We start from the raw sequence: 20,792 nt of genomic DNA, 5'->3' as shown, positions 1-20,792 counted from the left end.
CAAATGTTTGTATAGTAATTAAGCAACAGGTTAATATTCATGACTTAAAAGATTAAAGAAATAAGCAAAACATGTTAGCTGGCAACTCACAGAAAAAGAATTAAATTGCCAATGAGCACACGAGCACATGAAAAATTAGCAAAAGTTTCACCCCTTTACATATATTTGGTTAAAATTGAGAAAAGAATAGTAATAGATGGTATTGGTAGGACTGTGGCAGGCACACAATTTACATGACCACCAAAAGTGTATGCAAGTATCCATGTCACCACACCCTGGTCTCATCTTCATTCAGTTTTATTTATTTTTTTTAATCTCGGCCTGTTTGATTGGCACGAAATGAATGATAGCTGCCTTATTTGGAATTCCTTTGATTACTACTAGTGTGCTTGATAATGTAAAACAATATTTATTCAAAATCTGTTTTTCCTTTCGTCTGTTGTTTGTTCATGTTCATGCCCTTTTTTTTTTTTTCCTATTCTCCTCCCTCCCTCCCTCCCTCCCTCCCTCCCTCCCTCCCTCCCTCCCTTCCTTCCTTCCTTCCTTCCTTCCTTCCTTCCTTCCTTCCTTCCTTCCCTCCTTCCCTGCCTCCCTCCCACACAAAGGTGTGTGCTACCATACCTGGCTAGTTTTTAATTTTTTTTTTTTTTTTTTTTTTTAGAGGCAAGGTCTCACTATGTTGCTCAGGCTGGTCTGGCCTCAAGTGATCCTCCCACCTCGGCCTTCCAAAGTGCTGGGATTACAGACGTGAGCCATCATGCCTGGCCCTTGCCCATTTTTCTATTGAAGTTTTAGTGCTTTTTATTGACTTTGTTTATATATTAAGATAATTAATCCATTATGTTTGTGGCATATCCTTCCCAATGTATTGTCTTAATTTTGTTTTTGTATGTGTATGTTACCACATTTTATGTGATGGGAAATTTCATGTAATTATGTGCTTCAGGTCTGCAACCAAAGATTCATTAATAATCATAGATGAATTGGGAAGAGGAACTTCTACCTACGATGGATTTGGGTTAGCATGGGCTATATCAGAATACATTGCAACAAAGATTGGTGCTTTTTGCATGTTTGCAACCCATTTTCATGAACTTACTGCCTTGGCCAATCAGATACCAACTGTTAATAATCTACATGTCACAGCACTCACCACTGAAGAGACCTTAACTATGCTTTATCAGGTGAAGAAAGGTATGTACTATTGGAGTACTCTAAATTCAGAACTTGGTAATGGGAAACTTACTACCCTTGAAATCATCAGTAATTGCCTTATTCTAAGTTAGTATAAATTATTGATGTTGTTACAGAACCCATTTACCCCTTAATTCACAGTCTGGGGGTAGGAACATGTACATCATATTTCTGTATCTCATAGTAGGACCACTCATTCTAAAGCATTCGCAGAAAGAATTATCTGTACTCTTTTTGGGACAGAATCTCGTTCTGTTGCCCAGGCTGGAGTGCGATATCGGCTCACTGCAACCTCCGCCTCCTGGGTTCAAGCGATTCTCCTGCCTCAGCTTCCCGAGTAGCTGGGATTACGGGTGCCTGCCACCACGCCTGGCTAATTTTTATATTTTTAGTAGAGACGGGGTTTCACCATGCTGGCCAGGCTGGTCTCGAACTCCTGACCTCAGGCAATCCACCCGTCTCGGCCTCCCAAAGTGCTGGGATTACAGGTGTGAACCACCACGCCCGGCCAGAATTATCTGTACTCTTGAACATCACCATGGAGGCATTTTCTGCTACCTCCCATGGCAGTATGTTTTCTTGTTGAATTAGGATAACAAACAATATGCTTTCAAGCTCCAAAGTTTCTAGCTGTTATTGTTTAACAAAATCTTCATTATAATTAGCTTATTTTATGTTTAAGAGTGTGTTATAGAAACAGGTTCATTTAAAGCTGGGGGTTCCAGAAATCTTGAAATAGTAGTTATCACATGCAGAGTGACTTATCTGTTGTTGTTTCATCCTTTCAGGAAAGTTTGTCATTCGTGGGCTTGGGTGGGATCTAGTCAGATCCCTGTATTGATGAGATTCACATGTTATAAGGCTTTCTAAGGTTTTAAAAATCATACTATAAGGATTGATTTCACTAGTCACCAGAATAACTTTTTCAGATAGCGCTCTGATTGTCCACGAACACGTTTTTCTGCATCAGTTGGTTGCACATGAGTGAGATAATCTTGGTTCTTTATCCTTTGTTATTTATACTTCATTGGGAATCCTTTTGAGTTACTATATTTGAGTCATTATTATTATTGCTGTAGAATTCAGGAACTTTTAGTAGATCTGGCAGTTAGCATAAAATTTTGCTTTTAAATCATTGTTTGTGTTTTGTATGCTATAGAAATGGGTTCAGAATATTTTTTAAAAGGCCAGATGAAGTGTGAAGATAGAAAAACTTCATCCTTCACTGTGAATGTTTAACAAACATTTGCTTCTACTTTATTTTTGTTTGCTTCCTTTAGTTGTGCAAAGTATTCAGTTCTAGAATGCATGAGATATATGACAAAGCCAAAAAATTCTTTATAGTTGATAAATAATTGTGGCAAAAACAGCTGTATAGTAACTTTGCAAGCATCATTTGATTAAATGCTTAAAAAGTCTTGACTCAGTTTTAACTATTTCCTGCAAATAATCAATATTTAATTAAAGCTACTCCAAATTAGTGACACTTTACGTGTCTTTCTTTCTCCCTCCCCTTCTCCCTTCTCCCTTCCCCCCTTCTCCCATTCTCCCATTCTCCCTTCTTCCTTCTTCCTTTCCTCTTCCCTTCCCTTCCCCTTTCCCCTCCCCCTTCCCTTCCCCTTTCCCTTCCCCCTTCCCTCTTCTCTTCCCCCTTCTCTTCCCCTCCCCCTTCCCTTCCCCCATCCCTTCCCTTCCCCCATCCCTTTCCTTTCCCCTTCCCTCCTCTTCCTCCTTCCCTTCCCCCTTCCTCCTTCCCTTCCCCCTTCCTCCTTCCCTTCCCCCTTTCTCCTTCCCTTTCCCCTTCCCTTCCCCCTTCCCTTTCCCCTTCCCTTTCCTCTTCCCTTCCCCCTTCGCTTTTCCCTTCCCTTCCCCCTTCCCTTCCCTCTTCCCTTCCCCTTCCCTTTCCCTTCCCCTTTCCCTTCCCCCTCTCCTCCCCTCCCTTCCCTTCCCATGAAATGAGAAAGCCTCAGAGATAGTGGCTTGATTAATTTTTCTTTAGATTAAGATATTTGTCTAAGCCTTTAAGGTTTATCTATTGAGCTTTTTTGTCTCCTATTTTTATTTTTCCTACTATGTTTGTCAAGGATAAAATACAGCACTGTGTGCCAAGTCATAATCACTTTTCATTTGAGACTTAATTAAAATTCCTTTATTTTAATGATATATTTGGCTAATGTATTTGAAGTAATCCGAAATTAAGTTTTCTAATGACAAGGGGAGAAGGATAAATTCCATTTACATAAATTGCTGTCTCTTCTCATGCTGTCCCCTCACGCTTCCCCAAATTTCTTATAGGTGTCTGTGATCAAAGTTTTGGGATTCATGTTGCAGAGCTTGCTAATTTCCCTAAGCATGTAATAGAGTGTGCTAAACAGAAAGCCCTGGAACTTGAGGAGTTTCAGTATATTGGAGAATCGCAAGGATATGATATCATGGAACCAGCAGCAAAGAAGTGCTATCTGGAAAGAGAGGTTTGTCAGTTTATTTTCATAGTTTAACTTAGCTTCTGTATTATTACATAAACAGGACACTAAGATGAAGGTTTTTTGTTGTTGTTTTCCTCTGTGTTTCTAGTGCTTATTTTTTAATCAGTTTTTTTGATGACAAAGAATCTATCTCTGTGTTATTTTGATTTCTGCAGTATATACATCTGCATGATCAATATTCGATTTCAAGTACCAAAGTAGGAGTAAAGGAATATTAACCTAGGTTTAAAATTAGTCATTTCACTAAAGTTAGTTATTATGGACGATAGATGTCTAGGTATATCTTTGTTCATAAACGAATATATCAAGTTCAGTTATTAAATTACACATTAGGTAAGAAAAGGACAAAGAAATAAAAAAGCATGATTCATAATTACTGCCCTCCATTTGTCTAGAATTTAGCTGGGAAGATAAGAATAACGAACGTGACACAGAGAATAAAGTGGCATATGACAAATATTTATTCAGGAAAGCTATATGTGGACGGGATGTTTCAGTTCTCATGGGAGAAGTGGATTTTATGGTGCCTTTGAGTAATGGGTCATATTTGGGCGTTCACACAGAAAGACCCAAGCATATGCCTAATTTTTTATTATTATTTTTATTTATTTATTTATTTATTTTTTAGACGGAGTCTCGCTCTGTCGCCCAGGCTGGAGCGCAGGGGCGCGTGATCTCGGCTCACTGCAAACTCTGCCTCCTGGGTTCACACCATTCTCCTGCCTCAGGCTCCCGAGCAGCTGGGACTACAGGCGCCTGCCACCACGCCCGGCTAAATTTTTTGTATTTTTTAGTAGAGATGGGGTTTCGCCGTGTTAGCCAGGATGGTCTCGATCTCCTGACCTCATGATCTGCCTGCCTTGGCCTCCCAAAGTGCCGGGATTACAGGAGTGAGCCACTGTGCCCGGCCCTTTTTTTTTTTTTTTTTAAATTAGAGGATTACTAGTTCTCTTCAATTATAAAAATCAAAGAATCTTATTTCACTGCCTGGTCCTGGAAACATGTACTGCAATATACATTGTGACAACTTTTTACCTGTCAGGTTTTTAGCTTTTACCTGTGAATTTCTTATCATTGTTCTTATGTGAAGGATAGATAGTGGCTACAATAATAATAGATGATGTGTATGGTTTTTGAGCCTAAAAAGTGTAGTTTTATCTGTTGTACCTATACAAGCAGGAGAAATATAACTTGTTAATAATTTTAGGTATGGCAGGTTGCCATCCTAAATATGAAGTGGTCTTTGTATTTGCACTTTAATGTGTTGAAATCATAGCTTTCAGTGATCCAGGATTAGGCAGACTCTTTTATGTAATCCCTTTTTTCCAGTTAGAATAGAAGTCGTGTACTTTTGATAACATTAATTATAATATATTTTGAGCCCTGTGAGGTTGGTAACATTATTCCCATTTTATGAATGAGGAATATGTGTTAAGGAATTTGCCCAAGAGTCACATAGCAAGTCATAGTCATGCTCCCTGAAGCAGCAATAACTTGGCAATAAAATAAAAATGAAGCATCTTCTGTATGTGATAACTTTTCAGTGACTGTTTATGCCTTCCAGTATTCTTTGTAAACCTTGAATTCTTTTTTTCACAGATGATTAAAGTTTATCAATTGTAAAGGTGGAGGAATTTGGGAACTAGACAGTGCACACATAAATAATAAATATATTCTTCAAATATTGGGTGGGCTAATGTGGGAGGAGTTTGAGACCAGCCTGGGCAACATAGTGAGACCCTCATCTCTAAAAATATGAAAAATAAAAAAAAAATTTTTTAAATGGGTGATATGTTTAGATGGAAATGAAACAATTTGTCACTGTCTAACATGACTTTTAGAAAAGATATTTTAATTACTAATGGGACATTCACATGTGTTTCAGCAAGGTGAGAAAATTATTCAGGAGTTCCTGTCCAAGGTGAAACAAATGCCCTTTACTGAAATGTCAGAAGAAAACATCACAATAAAGTTAAAACAGCTAAAAGCTGAAGTAATAGCAAAGAATAATAGCTTTGTAAATGAAATCATTTCGCGAATAAAAGTTACTACGTGAAAAATCCCAGTAATGGATTGAAGGTAATATTGATAAGCTATTGTCTGTAATACTTTTATATTGTTTTATATTAACCCTTTTTCCATAGTGTTAACTGTCAATGCTCATGGGCTATCAACTTAATAAGATATTTAGTAATATTTTACTCTGAGGACATTTTCAAAGATTTTTATTTTGAAAAATGAGAGCTGTAACTGAGGACTGTTTGCAGTTGACATAGGCAATAATAAGTGATGTGCTGAATTTTATAAATAAAATCATGTAGTTTGTGGAATTTGAGATGCATTGTAGTTCTTCGCAGTGTGACTTCAAATATTTTGGAAGAAACAAATAGCTCAGAGACCTCGTAAAATATCTTAAACTGGAGGGCTCCATGGAGATCATTGCGAGTGACTCCCCCAGAATGTCCATCTGTTGACAGGAGCCAGGCTGGCTGCATACGAATTAGCTAAGGAGCTTATTATATATCCAGAGTCCTACCGTGAGCCTCCATCCTGTCTGCCATTCTCCCATCCCTGGTCTGTGATAAGACTTAGAAATCTGGATTTTTAACAAAACCTTTCAGATTGAGAACCTTGATTTAGTCTACTTCTCCTATTTTACAATAAAGAGATGACGCGGTTGAGAAGTAGCAGCTAATCCTACGCAACGTGAGGGAAAAAGGACAGTCTTTTTAATAAATGCGGCGGGCTGGTGGGTTATCCATATAGGAAGAAATGAAATTGGACCCCTACTCCATGTCATATATAAAAACCTCCACTTTGGGAGGCAAAGCAGGCAATCACTTGAACTCAGGAGATCAAGACCAGCCTGGACAACATGACGAAACCCCATCTCTACAAAAATAAATGCAAAAATTAGCCGGGCATAGTGGTGCTTGCCTGTAGTCCCAGCTACTCAGGAGGCTGAGGTGGGAGGATCACCCGAGCTGGGAGAGGTTGAGGTTGCAGTGAGCTGCACTCCATCCTGGGTAATACAGTGATAACTGGGTCTCAAACAAAACAAAACAAATCACCTTCAGTGATTTTTAGACCAAATGTACAAGGTAATACTCTCAAGGTTTTAATGTTTTATAGTTCTGCAGAAGATAACATAGGAAAATATTTTTATGTCCTTGGCTTTGGGAAGAATTTAAGTCACAGAAAAACACCATCCATAAAGTTTGACTTATGTAGCTAATTGAAATTAACAACTTCTATTAAAAGGCACCACAAGTGAAAAGACATGATTCGTAATGGAAGAACATACTGGTACCTTATAAAATATCAAAGAGTTGGGCATGGTGTCCCATGCTTGTAGTCCCAGCTACTCAGGAGGCTGAGGCAGGAGGATCACTTGAGCCCAGCAGTTCAAGTCTCAGCAGTTCAAGTCCAGCCTGGGCAATATAGCAAGACTGCATTTCTTTTCTTCTTCTTTTTTAATACCTGGAATAAAGAACTCCTATAAAATCACTAAGAAAAGGGGTCACTTAAGAATCTCATTAACAAAAAGAATTTGAATATTTTTCCAAGGAAGATATGCAAATGGACTATAAGCACATGAAAAGATGCAGATCAGGGAAATGCAAGTCAAAACCACAATGAGCTACAACTTCACACTGATTACGATAGTTAAAATCAAAAAGTCAGATGGTAAGTACTGGCAAGGAAGTGGAGAAATTGAAACTGTCATGCGCTGTTGGTGCGAATGTAAAATGGTGCAGCTGCTTTGGAAAACAGTCTGGCAGTTCCTCAGACAATTCCACTCCAACGTATATCCAAGTGGAATCAAAACATATGTCCCCACAAACCTGTACATAAATGTTTATAGCAGGATTATTCATAATAGCCAAAAGGTGGAAACAACCCGAATGTCCATCAGCAGATGAATGCATAAATGAAACGTGGTCTATCCATACAATGGAGTATATTATTGAGCCATTAAAGGAATGAAGTACTGGTACATGGTGCAGCTTAGATGAACCTTGAAAACATTGTGCTAAATGAAAGAAGCTGGTTACAAGAGTCAACACGTATGATTTCATTCATGTGAAAGTTCAGAATAGAGACAGCAGTAGAGACAAAGTAGCAGTTCAGGGTTGGTGCCAGGGAATAGGGGGTAGGTGGGGTGAAAGCTAAAGGATACGGTGTTTTCTTTGTCAGATGGAAGTTCTAAAATAGGTGATGTTTATACATGTCTGTGAATATACTAAAAACCGTTGAATTGTACACATTAAATGGATGAATTGTATAGGAATTATATTTTTATAAAGCTATTTTAAAAAATCCAGACACTTCACCCAAGAGGAAATCTAAGTGGTCCATAAACATGAAAAGGTCTTTAATCACCAGTCAGAAAAATGAAAATGAAAACCATGCCAGGCCACCTCCCACCACCGTAGTGACAAGCATTTCAAGTGTGGCAGTTCCAGCTGTTGTTGAGGATGTGGAATAACACTGGTAGTAGGGGTGTTAAGATTATCTGGTGAAATTGAAAAGACGCATACGACCCAGCAATTCTCCTCTTAGGTGCATACTCTAGAGATGCTTTTGCCCATTGTGCTGCGAGATGTATACAAGAATGTTCCTAATACCTCCACACTGGAAACAACTCATCAGTGAAAATGAACTACAGCTACACAAAATGACATAGATGGAATAAAGAAATGATACAAAAGGATACAGTTTTTTTTTTTCATTTATGTGAAGTTTAAGAATAGGTGGTATTGTTTAGGGATGCAGTCTTTGGGATGGCAACTGTAAAGAAAAAGTGATTGTGTTAATCAGAGTGATTGTCTTTAGGGAAATGGGGTGCTGATGGGGAGGGGGCACATTAGGGCTTCTGGAGGGCCACAGTTCTGGTTTTTAACCTGAGTGGTGGTTTTGCATGTGCTTGCTTTATAGTTAGCTGCAATTTTTTTTTTTAAATGCAGTTAAAGTTTGGTATGAGAACAAATGTATGACCGATGAGTCCTTTCAGTTTACCAAGTTTTTTTTCGTCATCGTTAATTTAGAGTGGGTTACATCAGTTTTTCTTTTCTGGCTGCCAAAGGCTTAGGAAAAAGGCAAACTGACAGAGGAAGATTTTAAATGTAGAAATATTTATTGGTTTACAAATCCTTTTAATCACTTATACATGAAAAGCTTTCATATAATTCAAAAAGCAAACTTTAAATTCCAATGAAATATTTCATCCCGTGGTTGTGAAAGAGTGTTTTTAGATTGCTGCACAGAAGCATGTTTAACGTGGAAATCAGCTCATGGTTTTAGTTGTTAGGGCTACAGGAAATTCGGGGAGACTTCATTCCAAGAAAACATGTAGTCTATCAGGCTGTTTTCATTCCTCTAAAAGAGACAGTGTTCTAAGATGTTTTTGAAAATGAGAAAATACGTAATAGATCTGCTTAAGAAGTTTAAAACTTAATCTGTGCTTATTACATGAATATGCTAATGTAAAACCAGGCCTTCAGTTAGTGTTTCCTTCCTTTTAGAATGGTGTATGTAAAGCAAAATATAAACTAATTTCTGACCTGTCAAAGGTTTTTTCTTAAAATTTAAATTTATAATGTGGTTTGGTTTTTCTTTCCCACTCAAACATGAATTTGGGTAATACCAGAATAAAGCTGGATATATAAATTTTATCCAAAATTTAGAACTCTGTTAAGAAATCTGTTGACCACATAACCATGTTTCTGAGAAAATACATGATTTTTTGCATCTTTAAAAAAATTAGCACTAAGAAGCTAAGATGAAGTCGTTTTTGTAATTTGATTTTTTTTTTTTCCTAAAAATACTGTTTTGGAGTTAAAAGTTGTAGCAAAACTGGTATAAGAAAGATGTTTTAGGGTAGATATATTTAAGTCTTGTCTCATACTCTATTGACTAAGCTAGCCCGGTGACTAGGGTAGATGTATTTAAAGAATAACTTTTCCCCCTTAAAATCTCAATATTCCACATCCTGTTAGACTTCTTGAGTATTAAATACATCTTCTATCCTTGGTCTTTCTGCATTTAGCTTTTTTGGGAAGTATGTTTTTACCCAAGCATATGGTATGAGCTGCTGATTCAGTATTGAGTGGCTCTTTAAGCTTGTTAGTTACATTCTGCTGATTAAAATGGTGTACAGAATAGTCAGGAAAAACCAGTCCCTGGTCTGAAATAAACAGTGTTAATTAGCTTATGGGGAAGAACAAATGAGTAAGGAGAATTTTCATATACAAAGGAAATCTCTATGATTGTCTTTCTGGACTCAGTGTGTTTGGGTTAAGGAGATAGGGTGCGGCTGGAGAAAATGATGAAAATGTTCAGAATGTTACATGTATTTTTACACTGAAACTGGAAGTGGAAGCCCAATGTAATAGTTTTCTGCCCGATGTTGCCCTGTCTTCACACCCACACCACTTACCTTGATTGATAGAGCTACTACTTCCTCTTATACTGCTTCAGAAGTTAACCTCTATGGTGCAGTGCTAGGATATCACAGAGGAAATAATCCCTTGTAGACAGTGTCTTGTTGCTGGGAGTTATCAGTGCCTCCTGTTCTCTCTAAGGAGGGCAATGGGAAGCCCTTGCCTTGCATTTGCTACAGCCGTTTCCTTGACCTCCCTGGAAGAACAGTATTTCATGGTGTCAGACAACATTCAGAACATGCTCAAATTAAATGTATGTCAGTATTCATTTGCTTTGGTGTGTGGCTTGTCCAAACCAAAGTGCCCGTACATGTCTCTGGTCCAGCCATGTGGGAAATTCAGCAGTGGGGTGAACCATATGGAAATGGCAGGTGTTGGGCAGCCTTGACTGGACTGCCCTGGTCTTACTTCTGAACTTGGTGAGTAGAAGATCACACTGTTGCTTGCTGCCCTGGGTTCACCTCAAAGAGGGAAAGAAGAATTAGAAACGTAAATGGTTAAATTTAGAAACAAGAAAAAGTTCTGTCAGTGGGCAGTTTCTTAAGTCTAACAAAAAAAAACAACAGCAGTGAATTCCTTTGTGTTCAGAATCAACCAGTAAACACAACCTTAGCAATTAACCTATCACTATCATGATTGTTTATTTCCTGGAATTTTGTTGACAGAATTAGTCCAATAAATGTTATGAATAATAATTTTATGAATAGAGATAGGTTAATGCCAAATTAAGTATAATTGAATCTGAGACATTAATGCAACTGTTTTAAATTCAACCACTGACCTGCAATTTTAATATGCCTTGTCTATCCAGCAAGATACATTTTGTCCATTTTTTTCATGTTTAAAATTTAATATTTATTGTCAATTCCAGTGTGATTCATTGCTAAACATCAGGCTCAGCCAAATCAATCACGAAAATGACTCCACGTTGAATCTTTAACATCACAATGTGGATTAACAATTTGGCAACATTTGGCTGGGCGCGGTAGCTCACGCCTGTAATCCCAGCACTTTGGGAGGCCGAGGCAGGTGGATCACGAGGTCAGGAGATCGAGACCATCCTGGCTAACACGGTGAAAACCCGTCTCTACTAAAAATACAAAAAGCCGTGCATGGTGGTGGGTGCCTGTAGTCCCAGCTACTTGGGTGGCTGAGGCAGGAGAATGGCATGAACCTGGGAGGCGGAGCTTGCAGTGAGCTGAGATCGCGCCACTCCAGCCTGGGCAACAACAACAACAAAAAAATTGGCAACATTAAATACTTTGTCAGTATCTGAAAACTGCAAAGTACTGTGCTTGGCTCCCCAAAGGCTCCTCTTAATCCTGAAACGCAGGTGCTTTTATTATCTTTTATCTTATTATCTACATTTTCCAGATGAGGAAACCTAGGTAAAGAGGTTTAATAACTTGCCCAGGTCACATAGCCAGTAAGTGGCAGAGCTGGGATTTGAACCCCAGTACCCTATCTCCAACGAATCTGAGATGTACATGTGATAAATTTAATCTTTCTCAATAAATTATTAAGTGTCAAAGCAAGTGGTATGGGCAATGCACCAGGATTAAGAAAAACAGAGTGTGGTAAAGATGTAAAATATTCCTAATTCTGTTGTGGGCTGTGGCACTCCCATGGAAGGCTTGCCACAGACACAGCCAGAGGCATCCACGTGGGCCCCTGCTGCATACCTGGTTTGCTGCTACCAAGGCTGCTCTCCCGCGGCTTGTTCACACAAAGGAAAGTGAGCAGCTAGGAGCTGCATATTTGAAAGTTGACTAGTCACCAAATGCTGGCATCCAACCAAGTGATTGCATTGTACCCTGTTTGGATGAAAGATTGTGTTTAAATGAAAAGAGAGATGATGAGCCAGAAGTGTGGCAAATGAGTTAGAATAAAATGTCAGCAGTGTTTGAAGCAGGTTGTTGAGGGCTGGTGCCCTGAAATCCGGTCACTTGGAGGATGTATATGTTCCATCAGGGGCCGGAAATGTTTTATCCATGCTTTAGGAATAACCCTGGAGATTCTCTTTGTTACTCTACTGTTAAGTATGTGCTTACGGAGTAAACTTCGCATGACTAAGGTTTACAGGCCTGAATGTGCAACTGAGTTCAAGTAAGCAGCAATGTGGTGTATTAGGAAGACTGCTTGACTTGGGTTCTAATCCTTGCTTCACCACCTAGCTGTGTGACTTTAAACATCACTGTTTTTCCTCCTGCCTTCCTTCTGTAACTTAAGGGGGTTGGATTATTAGAGTTCTCAGATGCCATACCTTCAAGGCCAGGTGCAGGATGCAGAGAATAGTGGGTTAAAGTGAACACCTCAATGTAAAATCATTCAAAAATTTAAAAACATCACGGACCAAACAAATATGTCTTTAAATCTGAATTTGGTTAAGGGTCACAAGTTTATGCCCTTTGGGGTACTCTCTAACATTTTCATGATGATATGAAAGGATTTTTCCATACATACTCAAAAGGCGCTCACGCCTCTGTTGCAGTCAGTCTGGCCACTTCCAAATAGCCACCCCATGTTGGTCTCCACTTCTTCCCTCCCTCTTTAAGTGCCATGTTAATAATCTAGCTTATAATTCTCTAATCAGCAGTAGAGCACTTTGCTACTTTATTTTTTATTGTTAGGGGTGATCTTAGCAGCCCAAGTATGCTAAGTCTTAGAAATATTCATCAATGATGTTTTTCCCTGAAGCTCGTTTGGTGACCGCTAAACTAGAACCAGAATCGGAGAAAAACGACCCTGTAAATTCCAAGCCAACAAAGCCAGGGAAGAGGCATTGAACAACCTGTGGTTGCCTAAGAAACAAAAGGCAAGGTGGTTGGATGAAAGCAACACTTCCAAGCCTTTTCCAGCTTAATGAACATAAGTCTAGGTTTTGGGGAGAGCCTATCTTAGTGAGAGTGAACAAATAAAGTAGGCTGTATCTTTCAGAATTGGGTATGACTCAAATACCTTTTTTTTTTTTTTGAGACAGTCTCACTCTGTTGCCTAGGCTGGAGTGCAGTGGCATGATCTCAGCTCACTGCAACCTCCACCTCCTGGGTTCAAGTGATTCTTCGGCCTCAGCCTCCCGACTAACTGGGATTATAGGCGCCCACCAGCACGCCAAGCTAATTTTTGTAGTTTTAGTAGAGACGGAGCTTTACCATGTTGGCCAGGCTGGTCTGGAACTCCTGACCTCAGGTGATCCACCCCCCTCGGCCTCCCAAAGTGCTGGGATTACAGGTGTGAGTCACTGTGCCTGGCCTCAAATAACTTTCAAGATTGAATAATAGTAGCTTGAAGCAAGTCTAGAGACCAGCCAGCTGGAGGACAGGGCCAGCAGGAAGGAGGTATGCAAGGAAAAACCTGCAATGAATGGACCTACTGTGTTTGAGGGTACTGAGAGGAGTTTGGGGTTGAATTAATAACTACAAAACATCCACAAAGCAATTCGGAAGAAAGGGTAGGGGGACTATTAGACCTAGTAATATCAAACTTTTTTTTAAAAAAAGAGTAAATGTCATGATAGTATACTGCCCACCTCAATTGTAAAATTTTATTTTATTTTATTTAGTTTTTAGATGGAGTCTCGCACTGTCACCCAGGCTGGAGTGCAATGGTGTGATCTCGGCTCACTGCAACCTCCGCCTCCTGGGTTCAAGCAATTCTGCTGCCTCAGCCTCCCAAGTAGCTGGCATTGCAGGCACCCGCCACCACGCCTAGCTAGTTTTTTTGTGTTTTTAGTAGAGACAGGGTTTCACTGTGTTGGCCAGGCTGGTCTCGAACTCCTGACCTCATGATCCGCCCGCCTTGGCCTCCCAAAGTGCTGGGATTACAGGCGTGAGCTACTACACCCAGCCAATTGTAAATTTTATTCATTTAAACACCAACAAGTGATTTAAGAAAAATAATAAAATAACTGTAGCTGGTATGATGGCTCATGCCTGTAATCCCAGCTACTCAGGAGGCTGAGGTGAGAATTGCTGAGGCCAGGAGTTCAAGACCAGCCTAGGCAACATAGTGAGACCCCCGCCCCCGTCTCTAAAAAATTAATTAAAAAAAAAATAACTGGGCATGGTGGTGCACACCTGTAGTCCCAGCTACTTGGGAGGCTGAGTTGGGGAGGTTCGCTTGAGCCCAAGAGTTAAGGCTACAGTGAGCTGTGATCACTGCACTCCAGCCTGGGTGACAGAGCAAGACTCTGTTTCTAAAAAATAAAAATTATATTGGGATGATGGAAAGGTATAAATCTGCTCTTTCTGTAAGATGATGTCTAAAATTGGAAAATAAATAGTGGTATAAGCGTGTTATTTAAAAATTTAGAGGTAAGTGATAGAGGATTCTGAAAGTGGCTACCTCTGGGACAGTGAACAGGGCAGCATTGAGAAAGGAGCTGCCATTTTTCATCATAAGCCTCATGATGATCCTATTTGATTTTTTTAAAGATTTGTGTTCATAAAAATCAATACTGAAAGTGAATGCAGGAAAAAAACTGTCTAAATATATTTAAACAGTGACATTCACTTTGCACATTGACACCCTAAGATAAATCCAATGCAATGTCATACTCTTACCCCAAATAAGTTGCATTGTAATGTAAGGTCATTCTCTTGGGGAGAATCTAAACTGACAGAAAAATCTGTCTTAAGGAGTACCTATGATCACAAAGTACTTCAAGCGCCCTTTAAATTGTGATTAAAGATAATTTATTGTTTAGAAATATATATACCTAGGTCTGGGGAGGAATAGAAGGGAAATGGAGAGTGACTGTTAAGGTTTCTTTGATGGATGATGAAAACGTTCTAAAATTAAGTTGTGATAATTGCAAAACTATAAATATATTAGAAACCACTGAATTGCACATTTAAGTGGGCAAACTATTATGGCATATCAATTATATCCCAGTAAAGCTGTTTAAAAAATAGTAGCATAAATAAGATGTAATGATAGCCAACATTTGTTGGGAGCCAAAAGCCTGAGTGACCAGCTCAGCATTCCTGATAACCACCCACTTCTCCCTATCTCCTTTACTCAATAAATATGAAGGGCTCTAGAAGCTCAGGGCCCTTGTTCCCTAGAAGCAAGGAGCCCCCAACCCCTTCTTCCAAACACACTCTTTTGTCTTTGTCTTTATTCCCATGTTCATCCTCCTTTGTTCAGTCCAGTATGGTCTGGCAAACATTCAACAATCTCTAAGGTAGATAATATTATCCCATTTTATAAATGAAACGGGCATAGAGGAGCTAAGTGACTTTCTTAAGACCATCAGACATGAATAGATTAGAAATTATTTTTCTTTCATGTAAAAGAAGTCTGGAGGTAGGCTTTCTAGGGCTAGTAAGGTGGCTCCACGATTATGCAGCAGAGACCCTAGAACCTTTGAGTTGGTTTCTCCACTGTACATGGCTTCTCCTCTCAAGGTCCCTTCATGGCCCAAGATGACTGCCAGGGCTTCAACCAATGCATCCACATTTTAGGCAGCAAGAACGATGAGAGTGCAAAGATGCTTATCCCACCTTTAAAGAAACAAAAGTACACAGCTTCCACTTGCATCTTCCATGGGAGAACTGAGTCACACATCTACGCTGTTGGAGCCTAGGAAATGGAGTCTTCACTCCCAAAACTCATTTTGAAAAGCGTTCATGTTTTGTGAATGGCAAGGAGTTTCCGGTTTGGTGCTTGGTAAATGCTTTGAGATGATGATGTCTCTTCTGCCCACCATCTTCACAGCCTCACCTAGTCTTTCATATTTATTTCTGCTCAAAGCTTCATTTGGCCTCTGGTCTTCCTTCTCTCTCTCACAGCTTTTTTGGACTCTATTCTGTAATCGCTTTTGCACTGAATCCAACTAAACACTCAGTACCTTGTCTGTCTCGTTCATCGTGCTAGGCACAGTGCTAGGCTCTCAGGAAACATGCATGGAGTGTAGGTTCCTTGGGGGATGTGAATTATCAACACCCTTGAGCATGGCTGGAACGAAACGCCCCTCCCGAGGACAGACAGGTAGAGCCAGAGTGCAGGGCAGTCTCCCAGCTCGCTGGAGGCAGAGCTGGCCTGGAGCCTGGCCTCCTGACCCTCAGGTGCCTCCTCTCACCCTGAGTTTCTCAAACACCGATTTCCAGGCAAAGCCTCATCACACAACGATATTAAGTAAAATAGGAACGGATAATAAATTTTTATGTATGCAGAAATTGTTTCTCTCCTCCCCTCCTCTTGGGGTTAACTTAGCTGGAAGTAATGAACCTGAACTGATTTTTTGAGCACCAGATCTAAGTGGTAATTACTGAGTTGGTACCTTGTTTATAGACTTTCAGAAGACCGTAATACTTACTAAGAGAATCCTTTTCTCCTCTACTCCCACCAGTTTCTCCCTTGGCATGAGAACCGACAAACCAGAACATAAATGAGCTGGAGGAGAGAGCCCTTTCTTTTTTTTCTAGGAGTTGTGTCATATTTCTAAAGGGCAGCACTGTAAGTACTCTGCTCCCTTCAGGGAAGAAATTGTGCTTCCAGGACCCCTCGCTGAGAGCAACACCAGGGAAAGAATGGCCGGCTCAGGACTTCCATCGCGGTCATTGGCCAAACTCCTTCCTTCCGAGAATCTTACTGACAGAGGCCCCAGGGTCATCTCATGGGGCTTTCTGAGGTCAGTACCGCTTTCTTCTGACTTTCCTCAGTAGACATCTATGGCTCTTTTAATGACATTCTCTCTCCAACCTGCTTGGACTCCATCCACATCTTTCTTTGGGTTCCTCCTTCTATGAAGGAGACTCCTGTTTGTCCTCAACTGGCCTCTCCTGGGGTTCAAAGGCAGCCCTTCCTTTGAGTCTCTCCTGGGTTCGTGAGCACTCTACCTGCATGTTTTTGGGTACTTGGTAAGCCCGGCATCACAATCTCCCCTGGAGCTAGTCCCATGGTGACACCTGCCCAGATTCTGTGGTCACCAGAGGTTTCAGGTGATGGTTCAGAGAGGGCACCGTTTCCCGGTAGGCTTGGGGACTTGGCAATTCATGGGCTTTATATTCTCTTGTATATCCCACCTGGGCCCTGGAAGCCCAGTAGCTAAGTGAGGAGAGGCACAACCTCCTGGCCTGAAGCTGAGTTGCTTCTATTCCACATACAGATTTTCCTCTCCCTGGTCCCTCTCCTGGAGCTTCCAGATCTCTGCCACCCTGTCCCCCTATTCACCCCAGTGATACAGGCAGCCCGAGGGCTGAGTTCTGTGACAGCACCCTCACCACTTCAAATATGCTGACATCGGTTCTTCAGGCCTGGGCCACTCACTGAGCAATTTGATCTTCCATTTATGCCTCTGCCCAGCTGCGTCCTGATCGGTGGCTCTGGCCTGCTCTGTTCTTGTCCTGGCTTCAGCCCTTGCGCCTGCCTCTGGCCAGCTGAGCTTCAACAGCCAGAGCACCAGCTCCTGCACAGGTTGAGGCTCAAGCCGTGGCAGGGCCCCTTCCCCAAGCAGTCTTCATCTCATGTAGCTGTGACAGTCCTTGGATGATCCGAGCTGGGAGGGGCTTCAAACAACTGTATCAAGTTCAAACCCTTGATTTAAATGTGAGGAAACCACCGACCCAAGGCCACACAGGTAGTGTGAGGTGGGCATTGCCAGGAAAGGAGGGATGGGCAGTTGTGTGCCCCATCCTGAGTGTCTCTGGCAGCTGGACTGGATGACCACCACTAAGCCTTCCACAAACTCAAATCTGCTTTGACAGTGAGGAGATACCTGATGTCTTGTTTGTTCCCCAGTCCCTCCCTGTCTTTGCTGGTTGCTGCTGCTACCAATCACATGGCCCATTGTCCTGGCCACAGAAGTGGACCAATGACCCAAGCCATGTCATCAGCTTTAGATTCTGGGAACGAGAAGCTCTCCTTCCTCCATGATTATTGAGCTTGGATGCTGCTATAGCCGTCTGTGGGCATACCCCACCTCTACCTCTTCTCATCTTTGTGTACCCCACCCAGCCATCCCAGGGAGCCTATCAGCAGTGGGAAAGAATGAGATCAACATAGACGAACTATTCCATGTTGATGGGGAAAGGGGCATGGTGGAGCAAAGGTGAGCTGAGCACATTATTGGAGTCCTTGGGCTACGTCAGGGAGTCTCTAGGTCACCAAGCCAACCAGTTCCTTTTTGGCTTAAGCTGCTCTCTTATTCTACACGAACTGGGTATCCAACAATGCAACCCAATCCTGACAATAACTATCCGGACGGCATAGGTTAAGGGCTTGGTCCCACAAGACTGTCCCCACTTCAGACATCAGCTGCAAAGAAGGTGCCCAGGCTACCCACATTTCTGCCCAATTGACTATAAATTTGGGGGTTCCCACCAGCCCTCTTCATGTTTGATAATTTGCTAGAACAACTCACCGAACTCAGGAAAGCACTTTACTTACTATTATTGGTTTATTATAAAGGCTAAAACTCAGGAACAGCCAAATGGAAGAGTTGCATAAGGCAAGGTATGGGGATGGGAGTAGGGGTGGCTCAGAACTACCATGTCTTCTTGGGATGCATCACCCTCCCAGCACCTTGACATGCTCAGCAACCTGTAAGCTCCCTGAAACTTCGCTTGGGAATTTTTTTTTTTTTTTTTTAGATTCCATTAAGTAGGCATGATTGATGAAATCACTGGCCATTAGTGATTGAACTCACACTCCAGGCTAGGTGTGGTGGCTCCCATGTGTAATCCCAGAACTTTGGGAGGCTAAGGCAGGAGGATTGCTTGAGGTCAGGAGTTTGAGACCAGGCTAGCCAACATAGCAAGACCCGATCTTGACAAAAAAGAAAAAAAATTAACCAGTCATGGTGATGCAAACCTGTGGTCTCAGCTACCTGGGAGGCGGAGGTGGGAGGAGCCAAGGAGGTTGTTCTCTCTTGAGATTGGAGGGTGGGGCTGAAAATTCCAACCCTCTACACACAGGGTTAGTTCTGGCTACCAAACCCTGTCTTGAAGCTATCTAGGGTCACCTCATTAGCATAAACTCAAGTATAGTTGAAAGGGGCTCATTATAAATAAGAAAATACACTTCCATCATTCAGGAAATTCTCAGGGTTTTAGGAGCTCTGTGCTAGGAAATGGAGACAAACACCAAACAAATTTTATATACCAGAAATGCTATAAGTGCAGTTTCTGTTGCCTGTGACCAAAGGGTCCCTGGATGGTTCAGGCACTGATGGAGCCAGAATGAAAACCCATGACAACCAATTCCTAATGGGCCTCATGTTCTGTGAACTACTCAGATTCCAAATGCATCAAAGACACCACTATTGAAGGCAAGTCTGATTGTTTTGTGGGCTCATGCAGACCATAAATGTAGCCTTGCACGCGTGGGTTTGATCGAAGTGAGGTTCTATCAGTAACATGCGACTATGCCTCTTTCACAGGTTGTTGCTTCAAAGAGAAAAATAACCACTTCTGTGCTGTTCTATGTGTACGGCATCCAGCATGGGTGCTCAAGTAGAATGAAATAAATTCACCCAAGGGTCCCTACTCTGCCTCTGCACCTCAGACCTTTAACCTCATTTGTAGAAGGAGGGTGACAATCGAATCGATGTAATTTACCTATATACTAATAATCAGAACTCTTTTGCTTTCAGGTGAGAGAAATGCAACCCATACCACCTTCTACCCTAAGAACCATCTGAGGTTAGGGGTGCTGATCCCAGGCCCAGCTGGGTTCTAACACTGGAGGGGGGCATGCGGCCTCATCCTCCCTCGCTTCCTCTCTCATCCTGAGTGTCATCTTTGTCTTTCGGTTCCTTCATGTGACAGGGGACGTGGCCACTGAAAGCAATAGGGTCAGATCCTTACAGTATTTTCTTTTTCTTTTCTTTTTTTTTTTTTTTTTTGAGATGGAGTCTCACACTGTCACCTGGGCTGGAGTGCAGTGGCACGATCTCAGCTCACTGCAACCTCCGCCTCCCGAGTTCACGTGATTCTCCTGCCTCAGCCTCCCGAGTAGCTGGGATTACAGGCACACACCACCATGCCCGGCTAATTTTTTTTTTTTTTTTTTGGTTTTTTTTTGTTTTTTTTTTTTTTGGGACAGAGTCTTGCTCTGTAGCCTCGGCTAGAGTGCAGTGGTGCGATCTTGGCTCACTGCAACCTCTGCCTCCCGGGTTCAAATAATTCTCCTGCCTCAGCCTCCTGAGTAACTGGGATTACAGGCGCCTGCCACCATGCCTGGCTAATTTTTGTACTTTTAGTAGAGACGGGGTTTCGCCATGTTGGCCAGGATGGTCTCAAACTCCTGACCTCAGGTGATCTGCCCGCCTTGGCCTTTCAAAGTGCTGGGATTACAGGCATGAGCCACTGCGCCTGGCCCTTATAGTATTTTCTCAGAGGGAAAGAAGGCCTCTGTCTTCAGGGGCCACCTTAGATCCCAGAAGGATTCTGACACCTGGACCAGAGGCAGAGACGGCCAGGGCAACTCTACCCGAACCAAGAGGAAGTGGGGACAGATACTCTCCTTTGACCAAAACTTTAATGAGGCTCGTCTGAGACCTTCCTGACCAGGCCCAGCCTATGTCCTTGCAGAATTCAGTTTGAGCAAGAATCCTGCCGAGTCAGGGCAGGGAAACACCCCCAGCCTTGGTATCTGACCACTGTCTACATCTCATCAGCCTGATCTGCCTTCAGCAAGAGTCCTATTGGGTTGGTCTAACAGGATT

General features: G+C 41.7%; 1 protein-coding gene across 3 annotated transcripts in view; it reads left to right on the top strand.

Annotated features, from left to right (window-relative positions):
* The window catches only part of MSH2 (mutS homolog 2), a 127,725-nt gene that overhangs the window by 71,870 nt on the left and 35,063 nt on the right, over positions 1–20,792 (top strand). For 2 of the 3 annotated variants that reach the window (XM_055108003.2, XM_055108004.2), the window contains exons 14-15: positions 947–1,194; positions 3,490–3,665. In XM_055108003.2, coding sequence (XP_054963978.1) covers positions 947–1,194; positions 3,490–3,665 — 424 coding nt within the window. Of the gene's footprint in view, positions 1–946; positions 1,195–3,489; positions 3,666–5,565; positions 6,011–20,792 lie in introns of those variants that run through there. The other variant, XM_003822678.5, reaches the window with a different exon arrangement.

This window comes from Pan paniscus, chromosome 12 (assembly GCF_029289425.2).
Source record: "Pan paniscus chromosome 12, NHGRI_mPanPan1-v2.0_pri, whole genome shotgun sequence".
NCBI classification, from domain to species: Eukaryota; Metazoa; Chordata; class Mammalia; order Primates; family Hominidae; genus Pan; species Pan paniscus.
Note: the sequence above shows the minus strand (reverse complement) of the source record. Positions and strands in the feature narration are given on the sequence as shown.